The sequence below is a fragment of the Strongylocentrotus purpuratus genome, unplaced genomic scaffold, assembly GCF_000002235.5.
Source record: "Strongylocentrotus purpuratus isolate Spur 01 unplaced genomic scaffold, Spur_5.0 spur5_scaffold_11, whole genome shotgun sequence".
Lineage (NCBI taxonomy): Eukaryota > Metazoa > Echinodermata > Echinoidea > Camarodonta > Strongylocentrotidae > Strongylocentrotus > Strongylocentrotus purpuratus.
In genome coordinates, this window is record NW_022145596.1 from 33,156,064 (window position 1) to 33,177,092 (window position 21,029).

The 21,029-nt window shown below is 37.1% G+C and overlaps 1 protein-coding gene across 1 annotated transcript; it reads right to left on the reverse strand.

Moving 5' to 3' along the window:
• Nucleotides 1-599: 599 nt before the first annotated feature.
• LOC105439451 (tyrosine-protein kinase receptor Tie-1-like) lies at nt 600-18,390 on the reverse strand. The gene is made up of 7 exons (XM_030981220.1): nt 18,225-18,390; nt 13,625-13,939; nt 12,587-12,862; nt 11,431-11,565; nt 2,492-2,653; nt 1,948-2,076; nt 600-908 (listed from the first exon to the last, which is right to left on the reverse strand). Exons 1-7 carry the CDS (start codon nt 18,328-18,330, stop codon nt 742-744), a joined length of 1,290 nt encoding a protein of 429 aa, XP_030837080.1. The 5' UTR covers nt 18,331-18,390; the 3' UTR covers nt 600-741.
• Between the last annotated feature and the right edge of the window lie 2,639 nt (nt 18,391-21,029).

The following is a 21,029-nucleotide window of genomic DNA, read 5'->3' on the forward strand; positions in this document are numbered from 1 at the left end:
TACAAACAAATATTTTTCCATCAACTTAATTATTACATTTGTATCTTAAATTCTCTTGATTTAAGTTTGTTAAAGAAGAAAAGCAAACCGCCCAATGGTCAGGTTTTGATATATAGTCTTTATTACTTACATGATCACTCACATCAACCATCATATCAAATTTCTAGTACTCTCTCAAATTCACCTTCAATTTCTTTTTAAATGACTTCCCCTATTTTGACAGCACCAAAAGTAAAAGCAGTTGGTTTAAATCATTCAAGTATGGCTTGTTTCGGAAAACAATTTGGGTAAAAGTGATGCATGCAGAATTATTGCGTAATGCTATCAACAGCATATCAAGATTCTAGGCCTTTGATTGGTAAAGACTACAGGCATAAAATTCATTACTGACTGCACGGACACAATGTACATGTATACGCATGAGTACCGGAGTGTTGGCTCAGTCAGTAGAGCGTCCGCCTCACAACCGGGAGGTCGTGGGTTCGAACCCCGGCCGCGTCATACCAAAAGACGTTAAAAGATGGGAGTTGTTGCTACCTAGTTTGGCGTTCAACAATAAAGGATAGAGCAACGCCCTTTTTAATGACAAGTGACAATGTCATTTGTCACTGATGACAAGTTTTGTGACACACCCCTGGTGTACCATGCATAGTGCATCATACTTGATGTATTTGTTGTATGTAGTCTGGAAATAAATGAATAGGAATTGATATGGAAAATTCAACATCCTTTATGTAAAAATTATATTTTACCTTGACATTTTACCTGGCCACTATCTACTGTGTATCCTAGAGCGCACTTTTGTTCAGGGCACTCTCCAGTATCTTTATCACATGGTTCATCATTCAAGCAATGACATTTATCAGTGCATTGAGATCCGTAGTAACCGTATTCACATTCATCTGGAACTGAGGATGACAAGAACAATGGTAGAAATCAAAATTTAGCAAGTACTACTAACAATAAATATTAGCTCATTACAACTGGATTATTTCCTTGTAATTAGGCATTTTAATTTTGAACTATCGATTTCAAGAATTATATTGATATTGAAACTTACAGTGCCTTCACTAAATAATTACGAGTATTTTTTTTTAGAAAGGAATCAATTCCTCTATTAATAAACATCATATATGGACCTTGTGGCAGATTAGCCTGGTGCTAAACAAGTTATCCAATAACGTCGCCCAATCGTCTACTACTACTCCCACTACTACTACTACTAATAATATTGAACACGGAATATATGGGAGGAGCTGTACCCAAAACACAGCTCAAGAGTGGGATTATCTACAAAAATACAAAGTACAATAACTTCAAGATATTCCATTGACTACTGAATTATCTCATTTCCATGAGGTATAACACAGGAGCCACTAGGTCCAGTATGCTATAGGGTTAAAAATAACAATATGATACAGTTATTGACTGGCAGGGGGTGTAATATAACATTATTTGGACTGCTAAAGGGAGTTATATTTCCCAAGTGGTTATATTTTCCCTCAGCGCTGCGCGCTTCGGGAAAATATGGTCAAGAGGGAAAATATCACTCCCTTTAGATCCAAAAAATGTTATATTACACCCCCTGCCAGTCAATAACTGTATAATATTGTTATTTTTTTTTTTTAACCCTATATCATACTGGACCCGGGGGCTACTGTGTTAAAAGAATGTGGAAAAAAAAATTCATATGAAAACAAATATTGAAAATATTTCACCAGCTGGGAAAATATAACCAGCCAGGAAAATATAACAATTTGGATCCTCGCAATTGATTTCACGTTACGAGCTCTGGACCAATCACATCTCGGTATCTGTCTAAGCTATCTAATATAACACAATGACAAAAATTACAAAGCTACAGTGTACATGTAATATTTTTATTTATCTTTTTGGGACAAATTGTTAATGTCATATTAATTGTTATCATTGCTGACCATGACTTACTTTGACAGTTGTCCCCAGACCAGCCAGTCTGACACCCCTCTGCACATATTCCACTATATATGTCACATGATGAATTTGCACAGTGACATGTCTGTGAACATCCGGGGCCATATGTACCGATAGTGCATACTGTAATATAAATAAAAATACAACATCAGGATTTACAGTTACAATACATTCATCAGAAATAAATATTTTACATGTTGCAAAATATTATGCTTATGAATTTATTTCCTTCTCCTCATCCTTCTTCTTTTTTCTTTTCTTTCTTTTCTCCTTTTTCTTTTTCTTCTTTTGCTTCTTCTTCTACTTCTTCTTCCTCTTTTACTTCTTCCTGTTCTTTTTTCCTTCTTTTTCTTCTTTATTTCTTTCTTTTCTTCTTCTTCTTTTCCTTCTTCTCCTTCTTCTTCTTCTCCTCCTCTTTCTTTTTTTAAATTTTATTTTACTTCTTTTGTTCACTGAGTTGCGTCTGACCTCACTCGTGAATCCAGGTATATTCACTATCAGAATTTGAGCACAATTAATTAACTATCAGAAGACTTACGTGTTATACATGCAAGACCACGGGCACCGACGCCACATGAACATCCGTAAGGATCAGGAAGGCAAAACAGAAACCCATGACATTGTGTGGGAGCATCACCGAAATATGAACATCGAAACTCACAGTTCAATCCAAAGCGATTTCCACCGCTAGTTCTACAAACTGAAAACAAAATAGTTGCATTATTGAATCAAATCCTTATAGACTTGCATAAGAAATTCAATTTCATGAGATAAATTTCATATATGGTTGCTTTCCTGTAATCTCCTTCGCAAATTACTAATGGTGTATAATGCTCTACAAAAATAATAGTTTTTACTACAATGATCCCCCTCTCGGGAGAGCCAGGAATATCAAGTCTGACAGACATTAGCGCTATACAAAATCCCACTGTTATTATTATTATTATTATTATTATTATTATTATTATTATTATTATTATTATTATTATTATACTATGGATAGCAATGGCCGTCGATCACCACAATTAATGTTATTCGGACATATTGTATTCAGACAGTATGTACACATGTCATATGGTATTAAGGAATAATAATACAAAAAAAAAATCATTTCCCCTGCTGTATCTTATATTTTATGCATTTTATAATTGATTTACTTGATGTACAGTACTAGTGTCTTTACATGTTCATGTAAAATGACCCGCATCTCTGGTAGAGAGGGTCACTTTACAAAATATTTACAAAGTCGTTTTATGTCTTACGTGTGTAAGAGTTAAAATTAGACTCATTCCCTACTTTTGTTTGTCACAATTACTATTTGTTTCTCTAGTCTCTTCTACCCCATACATATTCATTTCACCTCATTTGCATATTCATTTCATCCATTCATCTCTACCTTTCATCTCCACCACATACCAACTCTTCAAGCTAGAACAGGTGGTATGTTCTCTTCTCATTTGCATATTTCCACTTCTTCCTTATCATTGGTTCTCTTCTTCTTTTTCTTATGAATATTCAGTTTTATTCTTAAATTCTATTGTGCTATATTTGAATATAATTTGCATGGAGCACATGTACAGCCTGGGATAATAAAGCTGGACTGGACTTACACTGTGTCAGACGTGTTATTTTAGAGCTCTGTGGGCAAAAGAAGGAGAGACTTTAGAGGAGAGAGGACTTGTGAGATAGGCAGTGATTTGGAAGATTGGTGTTGTGATTGATTGTCAAGAGATTAAATTATTAGTTTACACTGGTGGCAGCGGTGTTTCTGTGTCCTACCCAGAAATTTTGAATCACCTTCGCCATCTTTGATTTTCTTGCTGCACACCCTTGCACTTGTTTCACTGCCGCTTTGCTTTCGCCCTTCATCTGTATTCCCCTCGGTCTACTAGGTGTGAATTTGCAAGCTTCATTTCGTCCTTCTTTACCTCTCCTGTGTAGTCAGCATAGTTACATGTACATATTAGTTAAGCTGTATCGCCCTTCATTCTTTGGTGAGTAAGTTCTGCTGTTGTGATATTTGTTAGCTATTTCTAGACTACTGTCTCCCTTCAAGTTCAAGTTCAACATTGCTGTTTTTTGTATGGTGTGATTGTAGTGTTAGATAGGTTTCAGTACAGCTGTATTACATCGGTTGTCGAGTAAGCTCTGCTGAGTGCTGTTGTTACTACCTGCTACTTACTGGTGGTTTACCTCCATCGTTGTAGGTCTGTCAGTTTATAACCTGTTTCACCCTACGTCATTTGGTAGATTATATTTCGGCTACAGTAATTCAGTGGTGTGAACGGATTTTGCTGTTGTTTTTTTCCCCCAGTGCTATAGATACCCGAGCTAGTATCACCCTCCTTTATTTTTTCTTTAGCCTGTTTTGATGTTACTTGCTTCACAATGTTCCGCATTGAATTGCCAGAACTTTTTACTGGGGAGGATGGGAAGGACTTTGGACAATGGGTCAAAAGGTTTGAGATAGCTGCTGCAGCGGATTCCAGTGTTGCTGACAAGCTGCATACTCTAATGCCGTCCCGATTATCCGGCTTCACGGTTTGGGAGAGTCCCCCCCCTAGTGAGCAGAAGGATTTTCAGTCAATGAAGAAGAAGTTGTCTGCGGTATTTGGTCGGTCGGATTATCTGGCATCTTTTCAGACATGTATTAATGCCAGACCAAGGAAGCCCGAGGAGCCAATTGCAGTGTATGCTGCTGCCATCACGACATTGGTGGAGGAGGCATTCCCTTCTTATGGCAGCTCTGCCAAAGAAGGAGAGAAGTTTAGGAGGTTTGTCGCGGGCTTCAGTCCTTTTCTTCAAGTCCGCGTTCACGAGTTAAGGGCCAAGGCATTTCAGGAAGCAGTTGACATTGCTATCCGGGTTGAAAGAGCTCATGTCATGGGGCAATCCACCCAGAATTTGGCTTCGCATACTACGGTTGCCACTGTCCAGGAGTCAGATGTCCTGAAGTGCATCCTTCTTCGACTGGAAGAAATGGAGAAGACGTTTAAAACCATCCATCTTCATCCTTCTCCCTCTCGCTCTCGTTCACCTACCTCAGACCAGCGATACGATGGATGGCGAAACCCTACTTCGTGACATCGCTCACCTCCCCCAGAACGTCGACAGGACACATGGCAACACCCTTCTTCTCGACATCGCTCACCTACCCCAGAACGTCGACGAGATACATGGCAACGCCCCTCTTCTCGACATCGTTCACCTACCCCAGAACGTAGACAAGACACATGGCAACATCCTTCTTCTCGACATCGTTCACCTACCCCAGAACGTAGACGAGATACATGGCAACATCCTTCTTCACATCGCAATCATTCACCACATCGTTCTCATCCTGGTTCGCCAAGTCCAGATTACAGGCACGATATGTCGCAACATTATGCTGACGGTTACCGCCGGTGATCGCCAAGCCCAGACCGGAGGTCCCATTACCCCCAGGAGTCGATAATTCACGGTCTGATTCCCCCTCCTTCTCCAGTTCCTACGATCCTCGCAGAGTACATTTCTCCCAGGATCAGGAAAACCGCTACTAGTTGGTGACAAGGGGCAACCACCAACTTCTCCACCTACAGCTCCTATTATTAAGCAAGGCCAAGTTCAACCCAAGAATGAGATTCTTCCTTACATCCCGGTCATCGTGGAGTCCAATTACACCATGGCCAGCCTTGATACCGGTTCTTTCATTTCACTCATCAGCCATCAACTTTGGTCTGATATACCCAATACTCAACGAGGACCTATTCAGACAATCCTCTACACGGCGACTTCTGTAACGAGAGAGAGCATTGACATAGTGGGACTTGCATCACTCTCCCTCCATCTTGGCAACAGAAGCGTTCAGCATCAATTCCATGTGGCAAGAAACATAAGTCACTCACTCATCCTAGGTTGGGATTTCTTTTGGCAACATCAGGCTTCTATATCATCAGTAACAGCAACTTTTGACATGCCTGGAACGTCAATTCCATTAGCAGACAAGGCAGCAACAACTCCACTACGATGCAATGCATTACTGGTTGACAGAGTAACCATTCCATCGATGTGTGAGATTAATGTTCAAGCTCAAATATTTTCTCAACATGGTGTTACCCCCGATGGTTACGAAGGAATGTTTGAGCCCCAAATTCGAGAGCATCTTTCTGCTGCAGCTGCAAGGTCCTTATGTACTGTTCAGAATGGACATATCATGGTCTGTCTCATTAACCCATCAGGAAACAGTGTTCAACTCCCAGCGGATTCACATTTGGGCCAATTTCATTCTGTGACAGGCAAGCACCAAGAAGAATACCAACTGATTGAACCAGAAGTGGCTTCAGCATCCAGTGTTCCATACAAGGTCACTGACATTCTCCCTTCTTCTGATCTTACACAGGAACAGTATCGACGAGCAGAACAGATACTTTCGGATTATTCTGACGTGTTCAGCACCTCTTCTGATGATATTGGTAGCACACACTTAGCTTATCATCGCATCATCACAAGTACTGAGACTCCAATACGACAACGGGCGTAACGTACATCACCTGCTACTAAGGTTGAGATTCAATGCCAAGTGGATGACTAACTTGACAGGAACATAATCCAAGAGAGCCACAGCCCGTGGTCAAGTCCTATTGTACTGGTCCGCAAAAAAGAAAACACCTTTCGTTTCTGTATCGACTATCGGAAGCTCAACGCTATTACGATAAGGGACTCTCACCCTATTCCAAGACAAGATGACTCCTTAGATGCCTTGAATTCATCTTCCTTCTTCAGTGCGATGGACCTTTCTAGTGGTTATTGGCAAGTTCCTCTCCATCCAAATGACAAGGAGAAAACTGCATTTACAACAGGAACCAGCCTTTATCATTTTAATGTGATGCCATTTGGACTGGATAATGCACCGATGACCTTCCAGAGGCTAATGGAAGTCGCCCTGCATGGCCTACATTGGTCGAAATGTCTCATTTACCTTGATGACTGCATTGTCACCGGCAGAGATTTTGATGAACACCTGAAGAACCTAGTAGAAGTCCTAGAACGTTTCCGCTTGGCTGGACTGAAGCTCAAGCCAAGTAAATGTCAGTTCTTCAGCAAGGAGGTCACTTACCTTGGCCACTGCATTAACCCAGATTGTCTTCTACCTGCCCCGAGCAACACAGCAAAAGTCCAGAACTGGCCTACACCCAGAACAGCAACACAAGTTCGAGCCTTTTGGGGTTTAGCGTCATTTTACAGACGTTTCATTACTGGATTTTCGCAAGTTGCCGCACCACTTAACAGACTAACTCAGAAGAATACTCCCTTCGTCTGGTCTGATGAAAAGTCCTTTCACCAGCTCAAGTTGGCACTGGTCAGTCCACTACTCCTTGCCTATCCAGACTTTGGGAAGGAATTCAGACTAGCTACTGATGCTTCAAATGACGCTGTTGGGGCCATCCTATCACAAGACCACGACAACAGAGAGAGAGTAATTGCTTACTATAGTTCTACACTCACTCAGACACAAAGAAGATGGTCAACATTTGATCGTGAGCTATGGGCCATTGTCTCTGCTGTCCGGCATTTTAGACATTACCTTAGAGGTCAGCACTTCACTGTTGTCACAGACCACCAACCCCTGCTAAGCTACAAGAAACTTTCCATTCAAGATGACACAACTGGAAGAAGAGCTCGCTGGATGGTGGAACTGCACTCATACTCATTTCGATCATACATCGCCGTGGCAGATCTCACACTAACGCAGATGCATTGTCTTGTCATCCATCACCTTCTGAGGGTGACGCACGTCTCCCTTCTTCGACATCTCCGCATCTGTGCTCCCTGATTGCCACTGGACCTACAAGTTCCACTAGTACACAAACCGAGTCAACTAGACGTAAGCCAGAATCCTCAAACTCAGCAAGGTCTGTCAATGTACCATCCCTTCCTTCTTCAACGTCAGACGTTGCTAGTGAGGGTCTACTACCCAAGATTTTCCATCACCAACAACAAGATGAGGATATACAGGCCATCAAACACATGGTGGAGAACAACGTCAAATTCAGTCCCAAAGAAATTCGTCGGCACTCACCAAGAATGCGACGCTTCTTGTGGCAATTGAATCGGTTTACCACACGAGATGGCATCCTCTATCGCACAAAGACAGACAGACGGAAGTCAACCACTTTGTACCGGGCAGTTATCCCTCGAAGTTTGGTACATGAAGTTCTCCGACTGCTCCACACTCACCCTACTTCTGGCCATTTCAGTGCACAGAGAGCATTTCCCAGAGCTGAGAATGATATGTACTGGCCATTCATGCATCGGGATGTTATGGACCACTGTGAGACAGGCACAGCTTGCGAGGCGTTCAGAAATCCTACACCAGGTCACCAAGCACCCCTGCAAAGCGTCTCCACATCTTACCCATTCCAGATGGTGTTTGCTGACATTGCAATGCTCCCTTCTTCTTCTAGTGGCTTTTGCTACATCCTTGTGGTTGTAGACCACTTTACGAAATTCATCAATATGTATGCCATGAAGGATCAGACAGCTGCAACTGTGTCAAAACACCTGTTTGAAGACTATGTCAGAGAACATGGACTACCAGACGTGCTGCATGCCGTTCAGGGCCGTCAATTTGAGTCTACTCTTGTTCATCAACTTTGCAAACAGCTTGGTTTCAAGAAAACTTGCTTATCTCCATATCACCCCAAGGTGCTGGTATATTGGAGAGGACTCATCGTGTCATCAAAGACCAGCTTGCTAAATACATGGTGGAAAGAGGAGGTGAATGGGATCAACATCTCAAACAGGTCGAGTTGGCATACAATACAACCGTACACTCGTCAACTGGGTATACTTCCTTCTTCATGCTATATGGAAGAGAGGCACGTCTGCCTCATTCTCTACCTCACCGTGACTTGAGATCAGCTAACAATCCTTACCAGTATGTACAAGACCTACGTTCCCGGTTACATCGAGCCTTCCAGCATGCTACCTCATGTAACGATAAGGCTTGAGCTATACAGAAGGCTACTTACGACAAGAAAGAACGAGATGTACAGTACCAACCAGGAGATCTGATCTGGGTCAACAATCCAGCAATGAGCAGAAGCAAGTTGGCGCCTAATTGGAAAGGGCCTTACAGAGTTCTTTCTTCAGCACCATCTCAGCTCACAGTCAAAATTCAGAGTCTGTTTGACGACGACAGGAAAGAGATGGTAGTGCACAAGAACCGCATCAAACCATATCGGTCTGAGTGGAACCAGCAAACACCCACGTCATATGATCTGCCGTTGGGACCTCTCATCACGCTTTTGTCTGGCTCACTCCCACCATTATGGAGTGGAGGTCAGATGAATCACCATCCTGAGGGACTTCAGTTACCCCCTGATGGAGATGCTCTACCACCGGACGTAGATGCTCTACCCCTGGACGGAGATGCTCTACCCCCGGACGGAGATGCTCTACCCCCTGACGGAGATGCTCTACCCCCGGACGAAGATGCTCTACCCCCGGGCGGAGATGCTCTACCCCGGGACGGAGATGCTCTACCCCCTGACAGAGAAGGCCAGCCACAGTTGAGAACGAGATCTGGTCGCCTAGTTCAGAAACCTTCTAAGTATCGCGATTGTGTATATGAATGATGTTTGTAGGGCAATGAATTTGCAGTACTTTTCATAGATCCAGTATATTAATTTTTATTACTATATTTTTTATTTGGAGTAATAATGTGAATCTGTGCAAGATAGTTCAACTGGAACTGAATATGGAAAAAAAAGGATGATTTATTTTAAATAGACAGGGCTTACCTAGAATTGTAGGAAGAAAATATATACAATGGCTCCTATGTTTAAAAGTGCAAATTTAATGTCCCTAAGCTGACATTGTTCATCATTAGGTGTGTATTTCTTGTGTTAGAAACTTAAATTGTTATGTCTGAAAAAAGACAACAAAAAAAAAGAAAAAAAAGAAGAAAACTGATTTTTGTCAGTTTCATTTCTGTGTGACTTATCGTGTTCTGCACATATACAGAGTATATACACGGATTGTGGTATTTTTAGCACTAATAATATTGTTAATGATAAGGAAAGGTATTTAAAAAGGAAAAACGCTATATTTATTTATTTCTTATTTTTATTGATTCATGATGTTTGGTCACAAAGTATCAGTATTTTTTTCTCCAAACACTGAGCTAGGTATAAATCTGTAAATTGGCAACAGTTCAACAATTTGTGCGGAAATGTTAATTTGCCTTTGTACCGATATATATTTTAGAAAATTGGTACTGTTAACAAACAAAAAACAAGAGATGGTTCCATTATGTATTTTTTAAATTTTTATAACAACACAAAGCTATGGAGTGGATATTTTGTTGTTGTTGAGATGCAACTCCTATCTATTTGATTTGATTTAAATTTGTAGGATTGATCATTCAACAGCGCAAGGAAAGAGAAGATGGATTTATTATCGGTAAAGGAAATGAGTATACGACAAATTTTTATAAACTTTTTATCATTGACAGATGCACTTTTTGTCATTGACAGATGCACTTGTGTTATTTTATGGTTAATGGCATCAGTAAGAAATTCCTATGTATTGGAAATAGGCCAACAATTGTCGGTATTGTTGGTTGGGTTTATTATGTTTCTATTTGGAAACAAACAACGGCAGGAAAAGGTATTGGAATCTTCAGACAAGAAAAAAAGCATGATTATGTACAAACAATAGAGGAAGACGAGGAAAGATTTTTTTTTCTTCATTTGGTTAGAAAGAAAAAACAACAACACAAAGTTGGGGATTTGAATTTGACCTACGGAAGTATATTTATGACAATGTTGTGTATTTTACAAGTGTATGCAGGATAGCATTCCCAGTAATTCATGACAATTTTTTTTCTCTCTTTCTGTATTATACATGTACACTGTAGTTCAGATAGTAGAGACTCGCAGGATATATCCTGAATGTAATTGTACAGGTATCGAACTATTCTTTCCTGTAAAGTGCATATACAAAAACAATTTTGTCACAGTGTGGCTATTCAAAATAGGGAAAGCTACATATAGGAGAATAAAAAAGTTGAAAGACTATTTTTTTAAGCACGTAATTCCAAATTTTGAAGTTTCAGATTGAGAGCCGTAATAAAGAACCAGGCTCATGAAGAAAAGAGCTGTTAAAAATACATGACATATAATACATCATAAACGATAAGAAATCTACTTGTTGTTAACGGAATAATGAATGATAATTCAACATTATTCTTGCAAACGATTCCTTGTAAAATGAAGATTCAAAAGTACGAAAGACATGATGTATAATAATATTCTGAGTTCTCTATCTCCTCGTCAGGTAGAAGAAAGACATTTTGGAAAAGAACATGTAAAATAAATTTACATTACTCTGTTCATTTTCAATGGAATTAGACAATACATATTTTCTTCAATTCATCTATTAAGAGTTTAAAAAACAACAACACCATTCCACATGAATTTCATCAGGCCTACTTACTTTCTAAACAATTCGGTCCCTTGAAGTTGTTAGGACAGATACATAGACCAGACTTGTCGTCACAGACTCCACCATTGTAGCATTTATCACAGATACCATAACACTCAGGGGGACCCCACTTACCAGCAGGGCATTCTAATATGAGATGGGGAGAGAGAAATCTGATTATATAAAAAGATATAAAGATGACATCATAAAAAAGTTGAGAATAGACAAAAGATAAGCAGAGTGAAATAAAATGGGAGTAGACAATTGAAAAGTTTGATACACAATAATGTTTTCAAAGGTAGAACTAAAGTGTATGTCATTGGCTTTGTCACATTCTGAATATACATACGGGTAATTTTGTACTACTCGTTTGTACAAATCCCATCACTGATCTTGATTAGCTATCACCTAAATGTTATCATTTGAATTTTCATAAATATTATGGAATAAAATTTGTAAAGGGAAATAGCTGTTTATCGTACGGTAATATGCCATTCCCCAAAATCAAATTCCGACCATTTTTACAAGAATAACCTGAACTATAATTTTTCAGAAATGTTCACATTCATTTGAACATTAATGATGAATTATAAATGAATATGTAAAGATCCTTATCCACATGTAACTTCCCTAATCCAATGAATCTAAAAAAAAGATTTCTTGGCAAAGTATGAAGCAATTCTTTTACATGAGTACCGAAGCTGTGACATCATAAAAAAAAAAAATCAATTTTTGGAATTTCTCAATTTTATCTTCATTTTCTGAAAGAGCATCACAAATAATGTTTAAACGTCGAAAACCAATTGAATATGTTAAGTATTGGCTGAGATATGACCATCTGAATAAAAAAGGTTGCCTATGGGAACTCAGTGTTATATTGCTCTGGCTCGTAATGTTATGAACCAGAGCAATATAACACTGAGTTTCCATAGGCAATCTTTTTATTCAGATGGTCATGTCTCAACCAATACTTAACATATTCAATTGGTTTTCGACATTTGGACATTATTTTTGGTGGTCTTTCGGGAAATAAAGAAAAAAAAAGAGAAATTCATAAAATAGATTTATTGATGACGTCACACCTCACCACTCTTAATATCTTGGAGAACAAATGACACCTTTCAAGAAGCCCTATCTGAATGAAGCAGGAAAACACATGTAAATATACCTCTGACGATGAGTCTGTATAGTCCTCCTCTATTTTGATTCCTCTCGTTATCATAGTAGATCTCATAGATTCCTTGGTCTGATGTCTGGATTGGGTTTGGGAAGCTGATCTGAGTCTGCCCATCAAATGACGTAAGAACCTCACTTCCATCTTTCATCCAAGTAATCACGTTGTCACTCTCATCAGGATTAGAACGACTAGTCATGCTGAACATCACCCCAGTGTCATTCACATTAACTGTCTTTGTAAACAAGTCATCACTCGATATGAATTTCGCTAATAAAAGGGATGATAAGTTAAACAAATTAAAAAATACTTTAATGCATTACATGTAGCACCTACAAGTCACGCGCACTGTAGCTATTTACTTACTTAAGGAAACCATAAGGATTTATAGGACTTTGCATACATTTATTTCACTGTTTATATTTTTCAATTACAAGTTAAAACCATTTCTAAGATTATAACATGGCAAATAGTATGTTGCATGTCAAAATCTATTTGGAATTTCCTTTGGCCATTGGAATGTACATAAACAGCATCAACACAAGTGGGCTTGTTTCAGGCTCAAATCCACACCGCGCATGCTTTGCATATGATACCAACTTTGAGCTATTTAAGTCTTAAACCTATTAACAGTATTCTACCCTAGATTCACTAGATTCATTGACATTATACATGTGACATATCAAGCCTTTGCAATATAGCCATTTTCAAGCATTAAAATCTTCAACGAGTATGAAATCGTCATAAGCGGAGCAATTTTATTGACTCACTCTCGCTCCTGATCCTCAGTAAACCGTTTTGCGGTATGAGCCTCTCTGATGCACGTAAAATATTTCCAAAGTGTCGCATCGTTTTCAATACCGATTATAAATGAAGTATGTCAGAAGAAACCACACATACAATTTCATTGCCAAAGATACCCTATTTCTGCTGTTACAGTGCATCAGGTACAGTCTACAATTGAAGAATAAAATTAATGTTAAAAAAAAGGAAATTCTATACTTATTATTATGAATGGAATAATAATCTTACCATCATTTCGTTGGAAAAATGTGGTAACCCTTGTAACATCTCGATCATGTTTAGAAGCCTCACAGTAGAAAGGACCGAATCCATCACTATCCCACCCATCTCCTTCGGGGAACCTGACCACTCTCAAGAATAATTGTTCATCTGAGTGTGGCTCATGTACTGGTGGTGATCTATCTGTTGTTATTGGTGCTGATCGATCAAATGATAGTGAAGCATTTCTATCTGGTTCACTACGGTAACATTGAAACTGCGGATTGCTATCCGTATCTACATTGGTGTATCCTATGGCCAGCACTGTGATATGAACAACCTCACCTGAAATACCGAGAGAAAATAGATTTTTGTTACAGTTCAAGTCTATACTGATATTCCTTTTTCCCATGCATTTTGGACTTCAAACCATCTAGTAAGTTATATATGTACTGTATGGCAATATGTCACTTAAACAATAACACAACTGTGGAATGATCAGAATCTAAATCATTTGGTGGGCCTAAGGACTGTGTGAGGGTAGGCCCCTTTGCAAAATTATTATTTCAATTTTTTTTAAACAACATTGCAGATTGTATAAGGCATGCACAGATCCACCACGCAAGGTGCTCTATGCGCTCATGTATACCCCGGCTAGACTACAGATTCCGGTGCTCACAGCATTCAAGAAATTACTTTCTACCGGCACCCATTGAACACTTGGGAGAAAAGTGGCAAAAGCAGATTAACGTCTTTCCAAAAGGTCTCGAACCCACGAGTTTCCCATCTCCAGTCATGTTTTTAAGCCACTCGACTACGAATATATAAACGCATAGTTAATCAAATATCATTGTATTTTTAAGGATTCTTCACTAGAAAATGATTTTGTTTTGGTATAATTACACTCTTATTAAATCAGTTCATGTTCATGTTTGAGCTTCATTAAGAATTCCTTCTATCTTTATTTATTCGCTTTATTACAGTGACGCAATAATTTGTTTAAATTCTCTGAACTGATAATTAATTAAACGGCGAATGCATTTTACTTCTTTCTGCTTTCAGAAACCACATTACCTACACGATTTTCTAAGGCATGATATTCAGGGTAGAGCAAGCTTCATTTGTTTCATGCTCTTACATGAGAAGACAGTTTTTGCATTCACTAGAACCAGCTGCATTCACTCAAGATACCAACATTCCTTATCCTAAATAGGGAATTCCTTACCAATAACATTCAAATGACACACTTCCTTGATAATTTTAAAGGTATATGTAAAACTGTCATACTCTTCAATCTCTCTTTTAGAAAAATGTGTACACAAGTTCATGGGGAAAAAAGAACCAGCATTAAAATCATAATATACAATCGTAGGGACAACTTTAGAAGGATATGTAATATAATTGATATTGAAAATATAGTATATGAGAAACAAAACTTACAAATAGACCACCTCACTGCCCGAATGTGAGGTGATGGTTAACCAAACATTGCTGCAGAACCCAAACCCCACGCCCCCAATCGTCAACATTTCGGAGATCCCTCCCTTAAAAAATAACATAAGATTTGCACTCTGTTATATTGAATCGTTTCGTTCTATCGTATCTCTAAGCTGAAATAATATTTCCTTCCGAAGAAGGACAATGGCCGAGAAAGAAAATATTTTCATTAGATATTTTTAAGTCAGCATTTTAGATTTCATAGGCACAAGCATAGGCACAAAAACTACATGTATTTTGCATAGATGAATAGTACAGAGCTTTTTTACGTAATAACAACAAAAGTTGAATTTACTTTTTGATTTAAATATTTCCTGACATGTTTGTAGGGGCTACTGGTCTACCCTTTTTATCGCCCAACCAACATCGGTAATACGTTTTATGGGATTAAAAGAAGATCTTTCCCAAATTGTAATAAAAACGTCAAAACCCAGTCTGTGATAATCGCGGAAAATATGATTCGCAAAGTTTTATCTTGCGTCTGGTTAGTAGATGTTGATATTTAATGCGAGGGAGTGTAGGACCTGAGCAAAAAGTCTCAATATTCCCATTAATACCCTGATCAAATAAAACATAAAAATGGGGACACCACCAAATATATACATTAATATACTTTTGAATAGGAAATGAGATGTGTTTAAGTTGAAAAGGACCGAAATGTTGTCCCTTCAAGCATTGCACATTTTGTCTTCTTCCAAGGACAATAGTAAGCATACTGTAATTGACCCCCTACACAATCGATGTAAATCACAATCGCGCATTGAGCATTTGATCGACAAATCTTATGTATTATTTTTATTAGGGCAAAGTACGACGAACGATTCCTTTTGAGAAGCATGTTCATTGAATTTATAGTTTCAATTCTATTCAACAAAACCAGTGAGGGTACTCGTGCACGTACAGAAGGCAACTATAATGTACATGTACATTGTACAGTTTGGAAGCATATCGTAATATTATATGCACATACCGGCCTACTTAGAAATCGTCATCAAAACAATGATTCCTAGGTTAAGATGTAGTATAGTATAAATGGTATAGTAAGTTTCGATATTTGAACAGAAATATTTCTCAGCTCATATGTATCCAGGTTAGTTTGAGAATGTGAACGATAGATAATAGTCTCACTCAAGTTTATATGCAATAATACGGAATAACGTTTTAGCAACCCTACATATATCTGTTACTAATGGTTCAGTTTAAGCGAAATCCTTTTTGAAATTTCGATTTAGAGCAACGAGAAGAAATGTTTCAGAAATCGTGACTTCGCGGAGCGGGACCTGTTATTCTTCATCTTAAATATAATAATTGTAAACAAATATTCTCCTATCAAATAAATAACTTTATACGGTATTACATATATATAAGGCGCTTTTTATAATCCTTCCAGGCTCAAGGCTAAATTCATAGTTTCAGCTAAATGAACAGTGCCAGCGTATGAAGCATCAAATTTTGAACCTTTATTAATTTTGGAATTATTTCTCTAATTAGTTTGCAGATATCATCAATTGGTTGTAATCTTGTTCATGTTTAAGTTCATGTTCAAGTTCAAGTTCAGTATTTATTGAATTCCATAGTAAAAATAGTAACATCAAAATATTACTTTTACATAATTATTATTAACATAGTACAATATTGACAGTAAAAACAAACAAATAGGAATTAGGTTGCCGTATAAAAACCCTAGAAGAGGGTTTGTCTGGACGGCCACCAGAAACAGAAAACTAGTATAGGAATCATACAAAATGATAAATGGTACTTGAATAAACAATTAAAAAAACAAAAAAAACAAAGTAGAACATAAGCAAAAACAAAAACATGCATGTAGACCGCACAACCCTAAACAAATTTGCACGTGGAGTAAGTGAGTGTTTTTACGATATAAGATTATTGGAAAAAAGATATAATTTAAGCTTTCTTTTAAATGAGTTCAAACTAGAAGTAATGTCTAACGGTAAAGAATTCCATACAGAAAGAGCTTTATGTCTAAAAGAGTGTAATTCATATTGTTTTGTAATAGCAGATAAATAATATTTCATTCTATTTCGAGTATTATAATTATTAACTGAACGGTTTAAAGTTAACATATTGCATACATTATTGGGTAATAAACCAAGCTTGTGTTTAAAAAGTAGTATTGCATTGAAATAATTATTTAATTTATAAATATTCAGTATGCTTAACTTTATGAATAAGGGTTTAGTATGTGCTAAGTATGTAGATGATGAAGCTATTCTTACAAATCTCTTTTGCAATATAAAAAGTGCTTCCAATTGGAAAAATATGTATTAGCCCATACGACATTACAGTATGATAAGTAGGGTAGGACTAAAGTATTATACAATGTGATAAGAATGCATTTTGGTAGGATATGGCATAATTTGCTGATGACACCGATATTCTGTGATAACTTCTGTATTGTGATAAATATTTTTGCAGGAGAGGTGACGACATCTTATGCCAAAAAGCATGTGGGGTATTTTTCTTAAGATTTCATGCAAAGTCAATATTTCGGTTACATTTTGCTAAAATGCATTTTTTAAATGATGAATAAAAATAAATAAATATGAATATAAAAAACTGCAGATGGTTAAAAGTGTAAAAACTTTTAATTTTTGAATTTTTGAAAGTCGGGTGCAATAAATAAATAAATAGACATATATATTAATATGTAAAGAATATTGTTGCCTATTCCCAAATGACAGGCATGTTAGAGCTAAAATTCATAAACTTTTTTTTCTGTTGTTTAGTCACCTGTACACGCCGTAAGAGGTTGGGCGTAAAAACGGAAAATATACTTTGTTGACAATTCTCAGGTAAACCGCCCCTTAAAAGAGGAGCCACATATATATATATATATATAGGCGTCAAAAGTTGAGATTTCTCGCACTTATATATATATATATATATATATATATATATATCCAAGTTTGGAAGCGCTTAGAGACTTATTGTGATTTGCGCTATATAAAAGCTGAATATTATTATTATTATTATTATTATATATATATATGCTCGCATGACCATGAAGACATTATCATAAAACCATCGACTCAGTCGTGATCACCCCAATAAGCAAACAATCACCCACCAATATGGATTTGAATCAATTGAATGGATGATAGCTACCTACCTTGAATCAATAACGGAAAACAGACGAAAGGTGACAGAGTTAATAAAAACAGTTTCAGCACTTTTAATGATGCCATTTTCGCCAGTATTCTCCGCAACATCCACATCCCAAACTCCGACTGTTAAAACGTACTCTCAATTAACTGTCTTCCGTATACCATGGACCCCCATCCATCATTCAGTGTAAATAACCACAAACAACTTCCCGATCAGATGCCGTCTGTATACCATTTGTACCCGGAACTATTAAAATCCATGATGTTAGTCTTTCATCAAGTCTCTCGCAATAAAGTGGATAGCAGGGCAAAGAAATTAACCCATTAGCTTTTAACACCTTGCTCATTCATTCATGTAGAAATACCAGGTACGTGTAAACTTGTTTACTTGTAGTAAAGCAGTGGATTTACTAATGGGCGCAATGTATTATGCAGAGTTTGATGTTTATCCTTTATTTTGACACCTCATGACAACAAATTGAACAAGATCATTTGTATAAAATATCCGATAAATCCACATTTTGGCATGATATGACACAATTGTTTTAATTTATCGATTTAATTATTAAAACATTCTTTAACACGATCAGCCATAGAAGAACTACTGCATGCATGTCTGGTTGTCAACGAAACGGAGTTAAGTCTTTCGTCAATTCTGTTTGTTGCTACGGCATGCAGCCAGTGAAAACGAATTCGTTAAATAAAATTAGTTAATTTTTCATTTTTTCTGATTGAGGTGTCATGCATAAAATGAACTTTCTACACTAATTTCCCTTTGAAATTCAGATACCGTCCGCAAAATGACTTTTTGGTGCCCTTGCTTCAAATTGTTTTTAAATTACTCATGCGTGAAATATGCATCATATGAGTTGCATCAAATGAAGAGGAGGATCGAAGGTTTACAAATATGTGTCATTTATAAATTATAGTTGTGATTAAGTTATGATAAAACATCGATAAATCTTGGTTTCCTTTTCTTCTGGGACGCACTGTACATTTCACCTCAAGTTTTCATCAATCACTATACCTAAATATCTTATAGATTTTGTGGTGTTGGTGGTTATTTTACGTGACTGCTAAGAAAGCATAAATGTTGGTTAGTAAGCAACCAAACGTTCGACGGCTTTAGATCCTCTCCGAGGGACCTGGTAATGAGGATTAATGCCTTACCAAAGGGCACTAGCGCATCGACTCGGTTTCGAACCCGGGTCACCGGATTACGACACCACTGCTCTTCCGACTGAGCTATCGCGCCTCCTGTTCGATTCGTACATCTTTAATGAATATTTCTGATATATCAGAGGATCTTGATTTTACTAGCATTGTTTTGGTTTCATTTATGTTATGTTGCATTGAAATGCCACACAGTGATTGATCAGTATACGGGGCAGCTAATTTAAGTAATTTAGGGTCAAAGTCTAAAAAATTTAAGTTGCTATTTGAAGCCAAGTTAGTAATGTGTTTTTAGAATTTTGGAACTATCAAATGATTGAGAAAAAAAAATCATAAATGCAATGTGGATGATTCTATTTCGATTTTTCTTTAACAAATGATTTAAAGATATTAAACCTGTATTAATCCAAAAATCGTTCATTTAATTACATTCAATATTACAGCTTAGCTCCTTGGACGTTGTCCCTCGAGAAATCTTATTCAATTCTGCCCATAATTTCTTTAAATTATTTTTTATGTTGATTATGTACATCCCGGAAGTATTCCGGTTTTCGTGTTCGTAAAAGACAGATAATATATACATATATTGTATTATATTAAGACACGGACCTTCTTTAAAAAAAATATCTAGTGTACATGAGTTTTACAATTTCTGTAGTCATCCAGGGAATTTTTTGTTTTTTTAGCCTAGTTGTTTTGATAGGTGCATGTTCGTTACTTATTTCAAACACGTTTTCCCAAAAACATTCCATGTTACTTCAACTGAACCATCGTCAGCTATTTGAAATATTTTAACTGTTTTTATGGAAGCAATAAGTCGATTTTCATCAAATGATTAATAGATCAAATGACGAAAATGACGAGTTTATGTCGTTTTCTTTCAATGATAAGGTTAATACATGTATAAATCATATAATGATCACTCATGGAATTTTTTTGCTATATCACATAGGAGGTGCTTCTGGGGATCGAAGTTAACAAATGGTCTGTACAAGTTGATGATGAAGTAGTTAATTAGTTGGCTTGTGTATCATTTGTGTTAGGAGGAATAGGTTTTCTATGAGATCAATTTAATTTTCATTGAATGATTCGTCCATTTTATAATCAATATTAAATTCCTATATGATCAGTGTATTAGATGTTTCATCAGTTGCTTTTTCAAATACATCTAGCATGTTACAGTACTCAATATTCGAGTCAGGTGGTCAATGAAGACAACATAATAATATTTTCTCAGATGAAGGTAACCTTAACTCAATTCATATTGCCTCCAATGAGGTGTCACTGAGATTATAACTTTCAATACATGATAATGTGCTTTTTGCATAAATACAAACACCGCCTCCAAGGCGACCATCTGCTCTTTCCCGTCGGAATAGTGTATATCAGATTATCATGTGTAGTTTGAGATAGTCATGTTTCTGAAATATGTCAAGGTTAATTTCCATCAAAAGAAATCGTAATTCACCCAATTTTCTATACATACTACAAACATTTTTGTTAAGGTACTATGTCCCTTTTGCAGCCAACCTCAAATTCTGTAGAACTTTGCAGGAATTATAAATATGTCATGTATGTCCTATTTGTGAAACTTAAACCTTAGCAGTGTCCTAATATTCAAATTATGCAAGGAAACC

Excerpts from the sequence above, each read along its gene's own strand:
- LOC105439451 (XM_030981220.1), bottom strand. The coding sequence starts at position 18,330 with ATGTGGATGTTGCGGAGAATACTGGCGAAAATGGCATCATTAAAAGTG. Across the intron at positions 2,654-11,430 it reads GGGACCGAATTGTTTAGAAA|TTTGTAGAACTAGCGGTGGA; the intron begins GTAAGTAGGCCT and ends TTTTGTTTTCAG. Across the intron at positions 909-1,947 it reads GTCTGGGGACAACTGTCAAA|TTCCAGATGAATGTGAATAC; the intron begins GTAAGTCATGGT and ends TGTCATCCTCAG.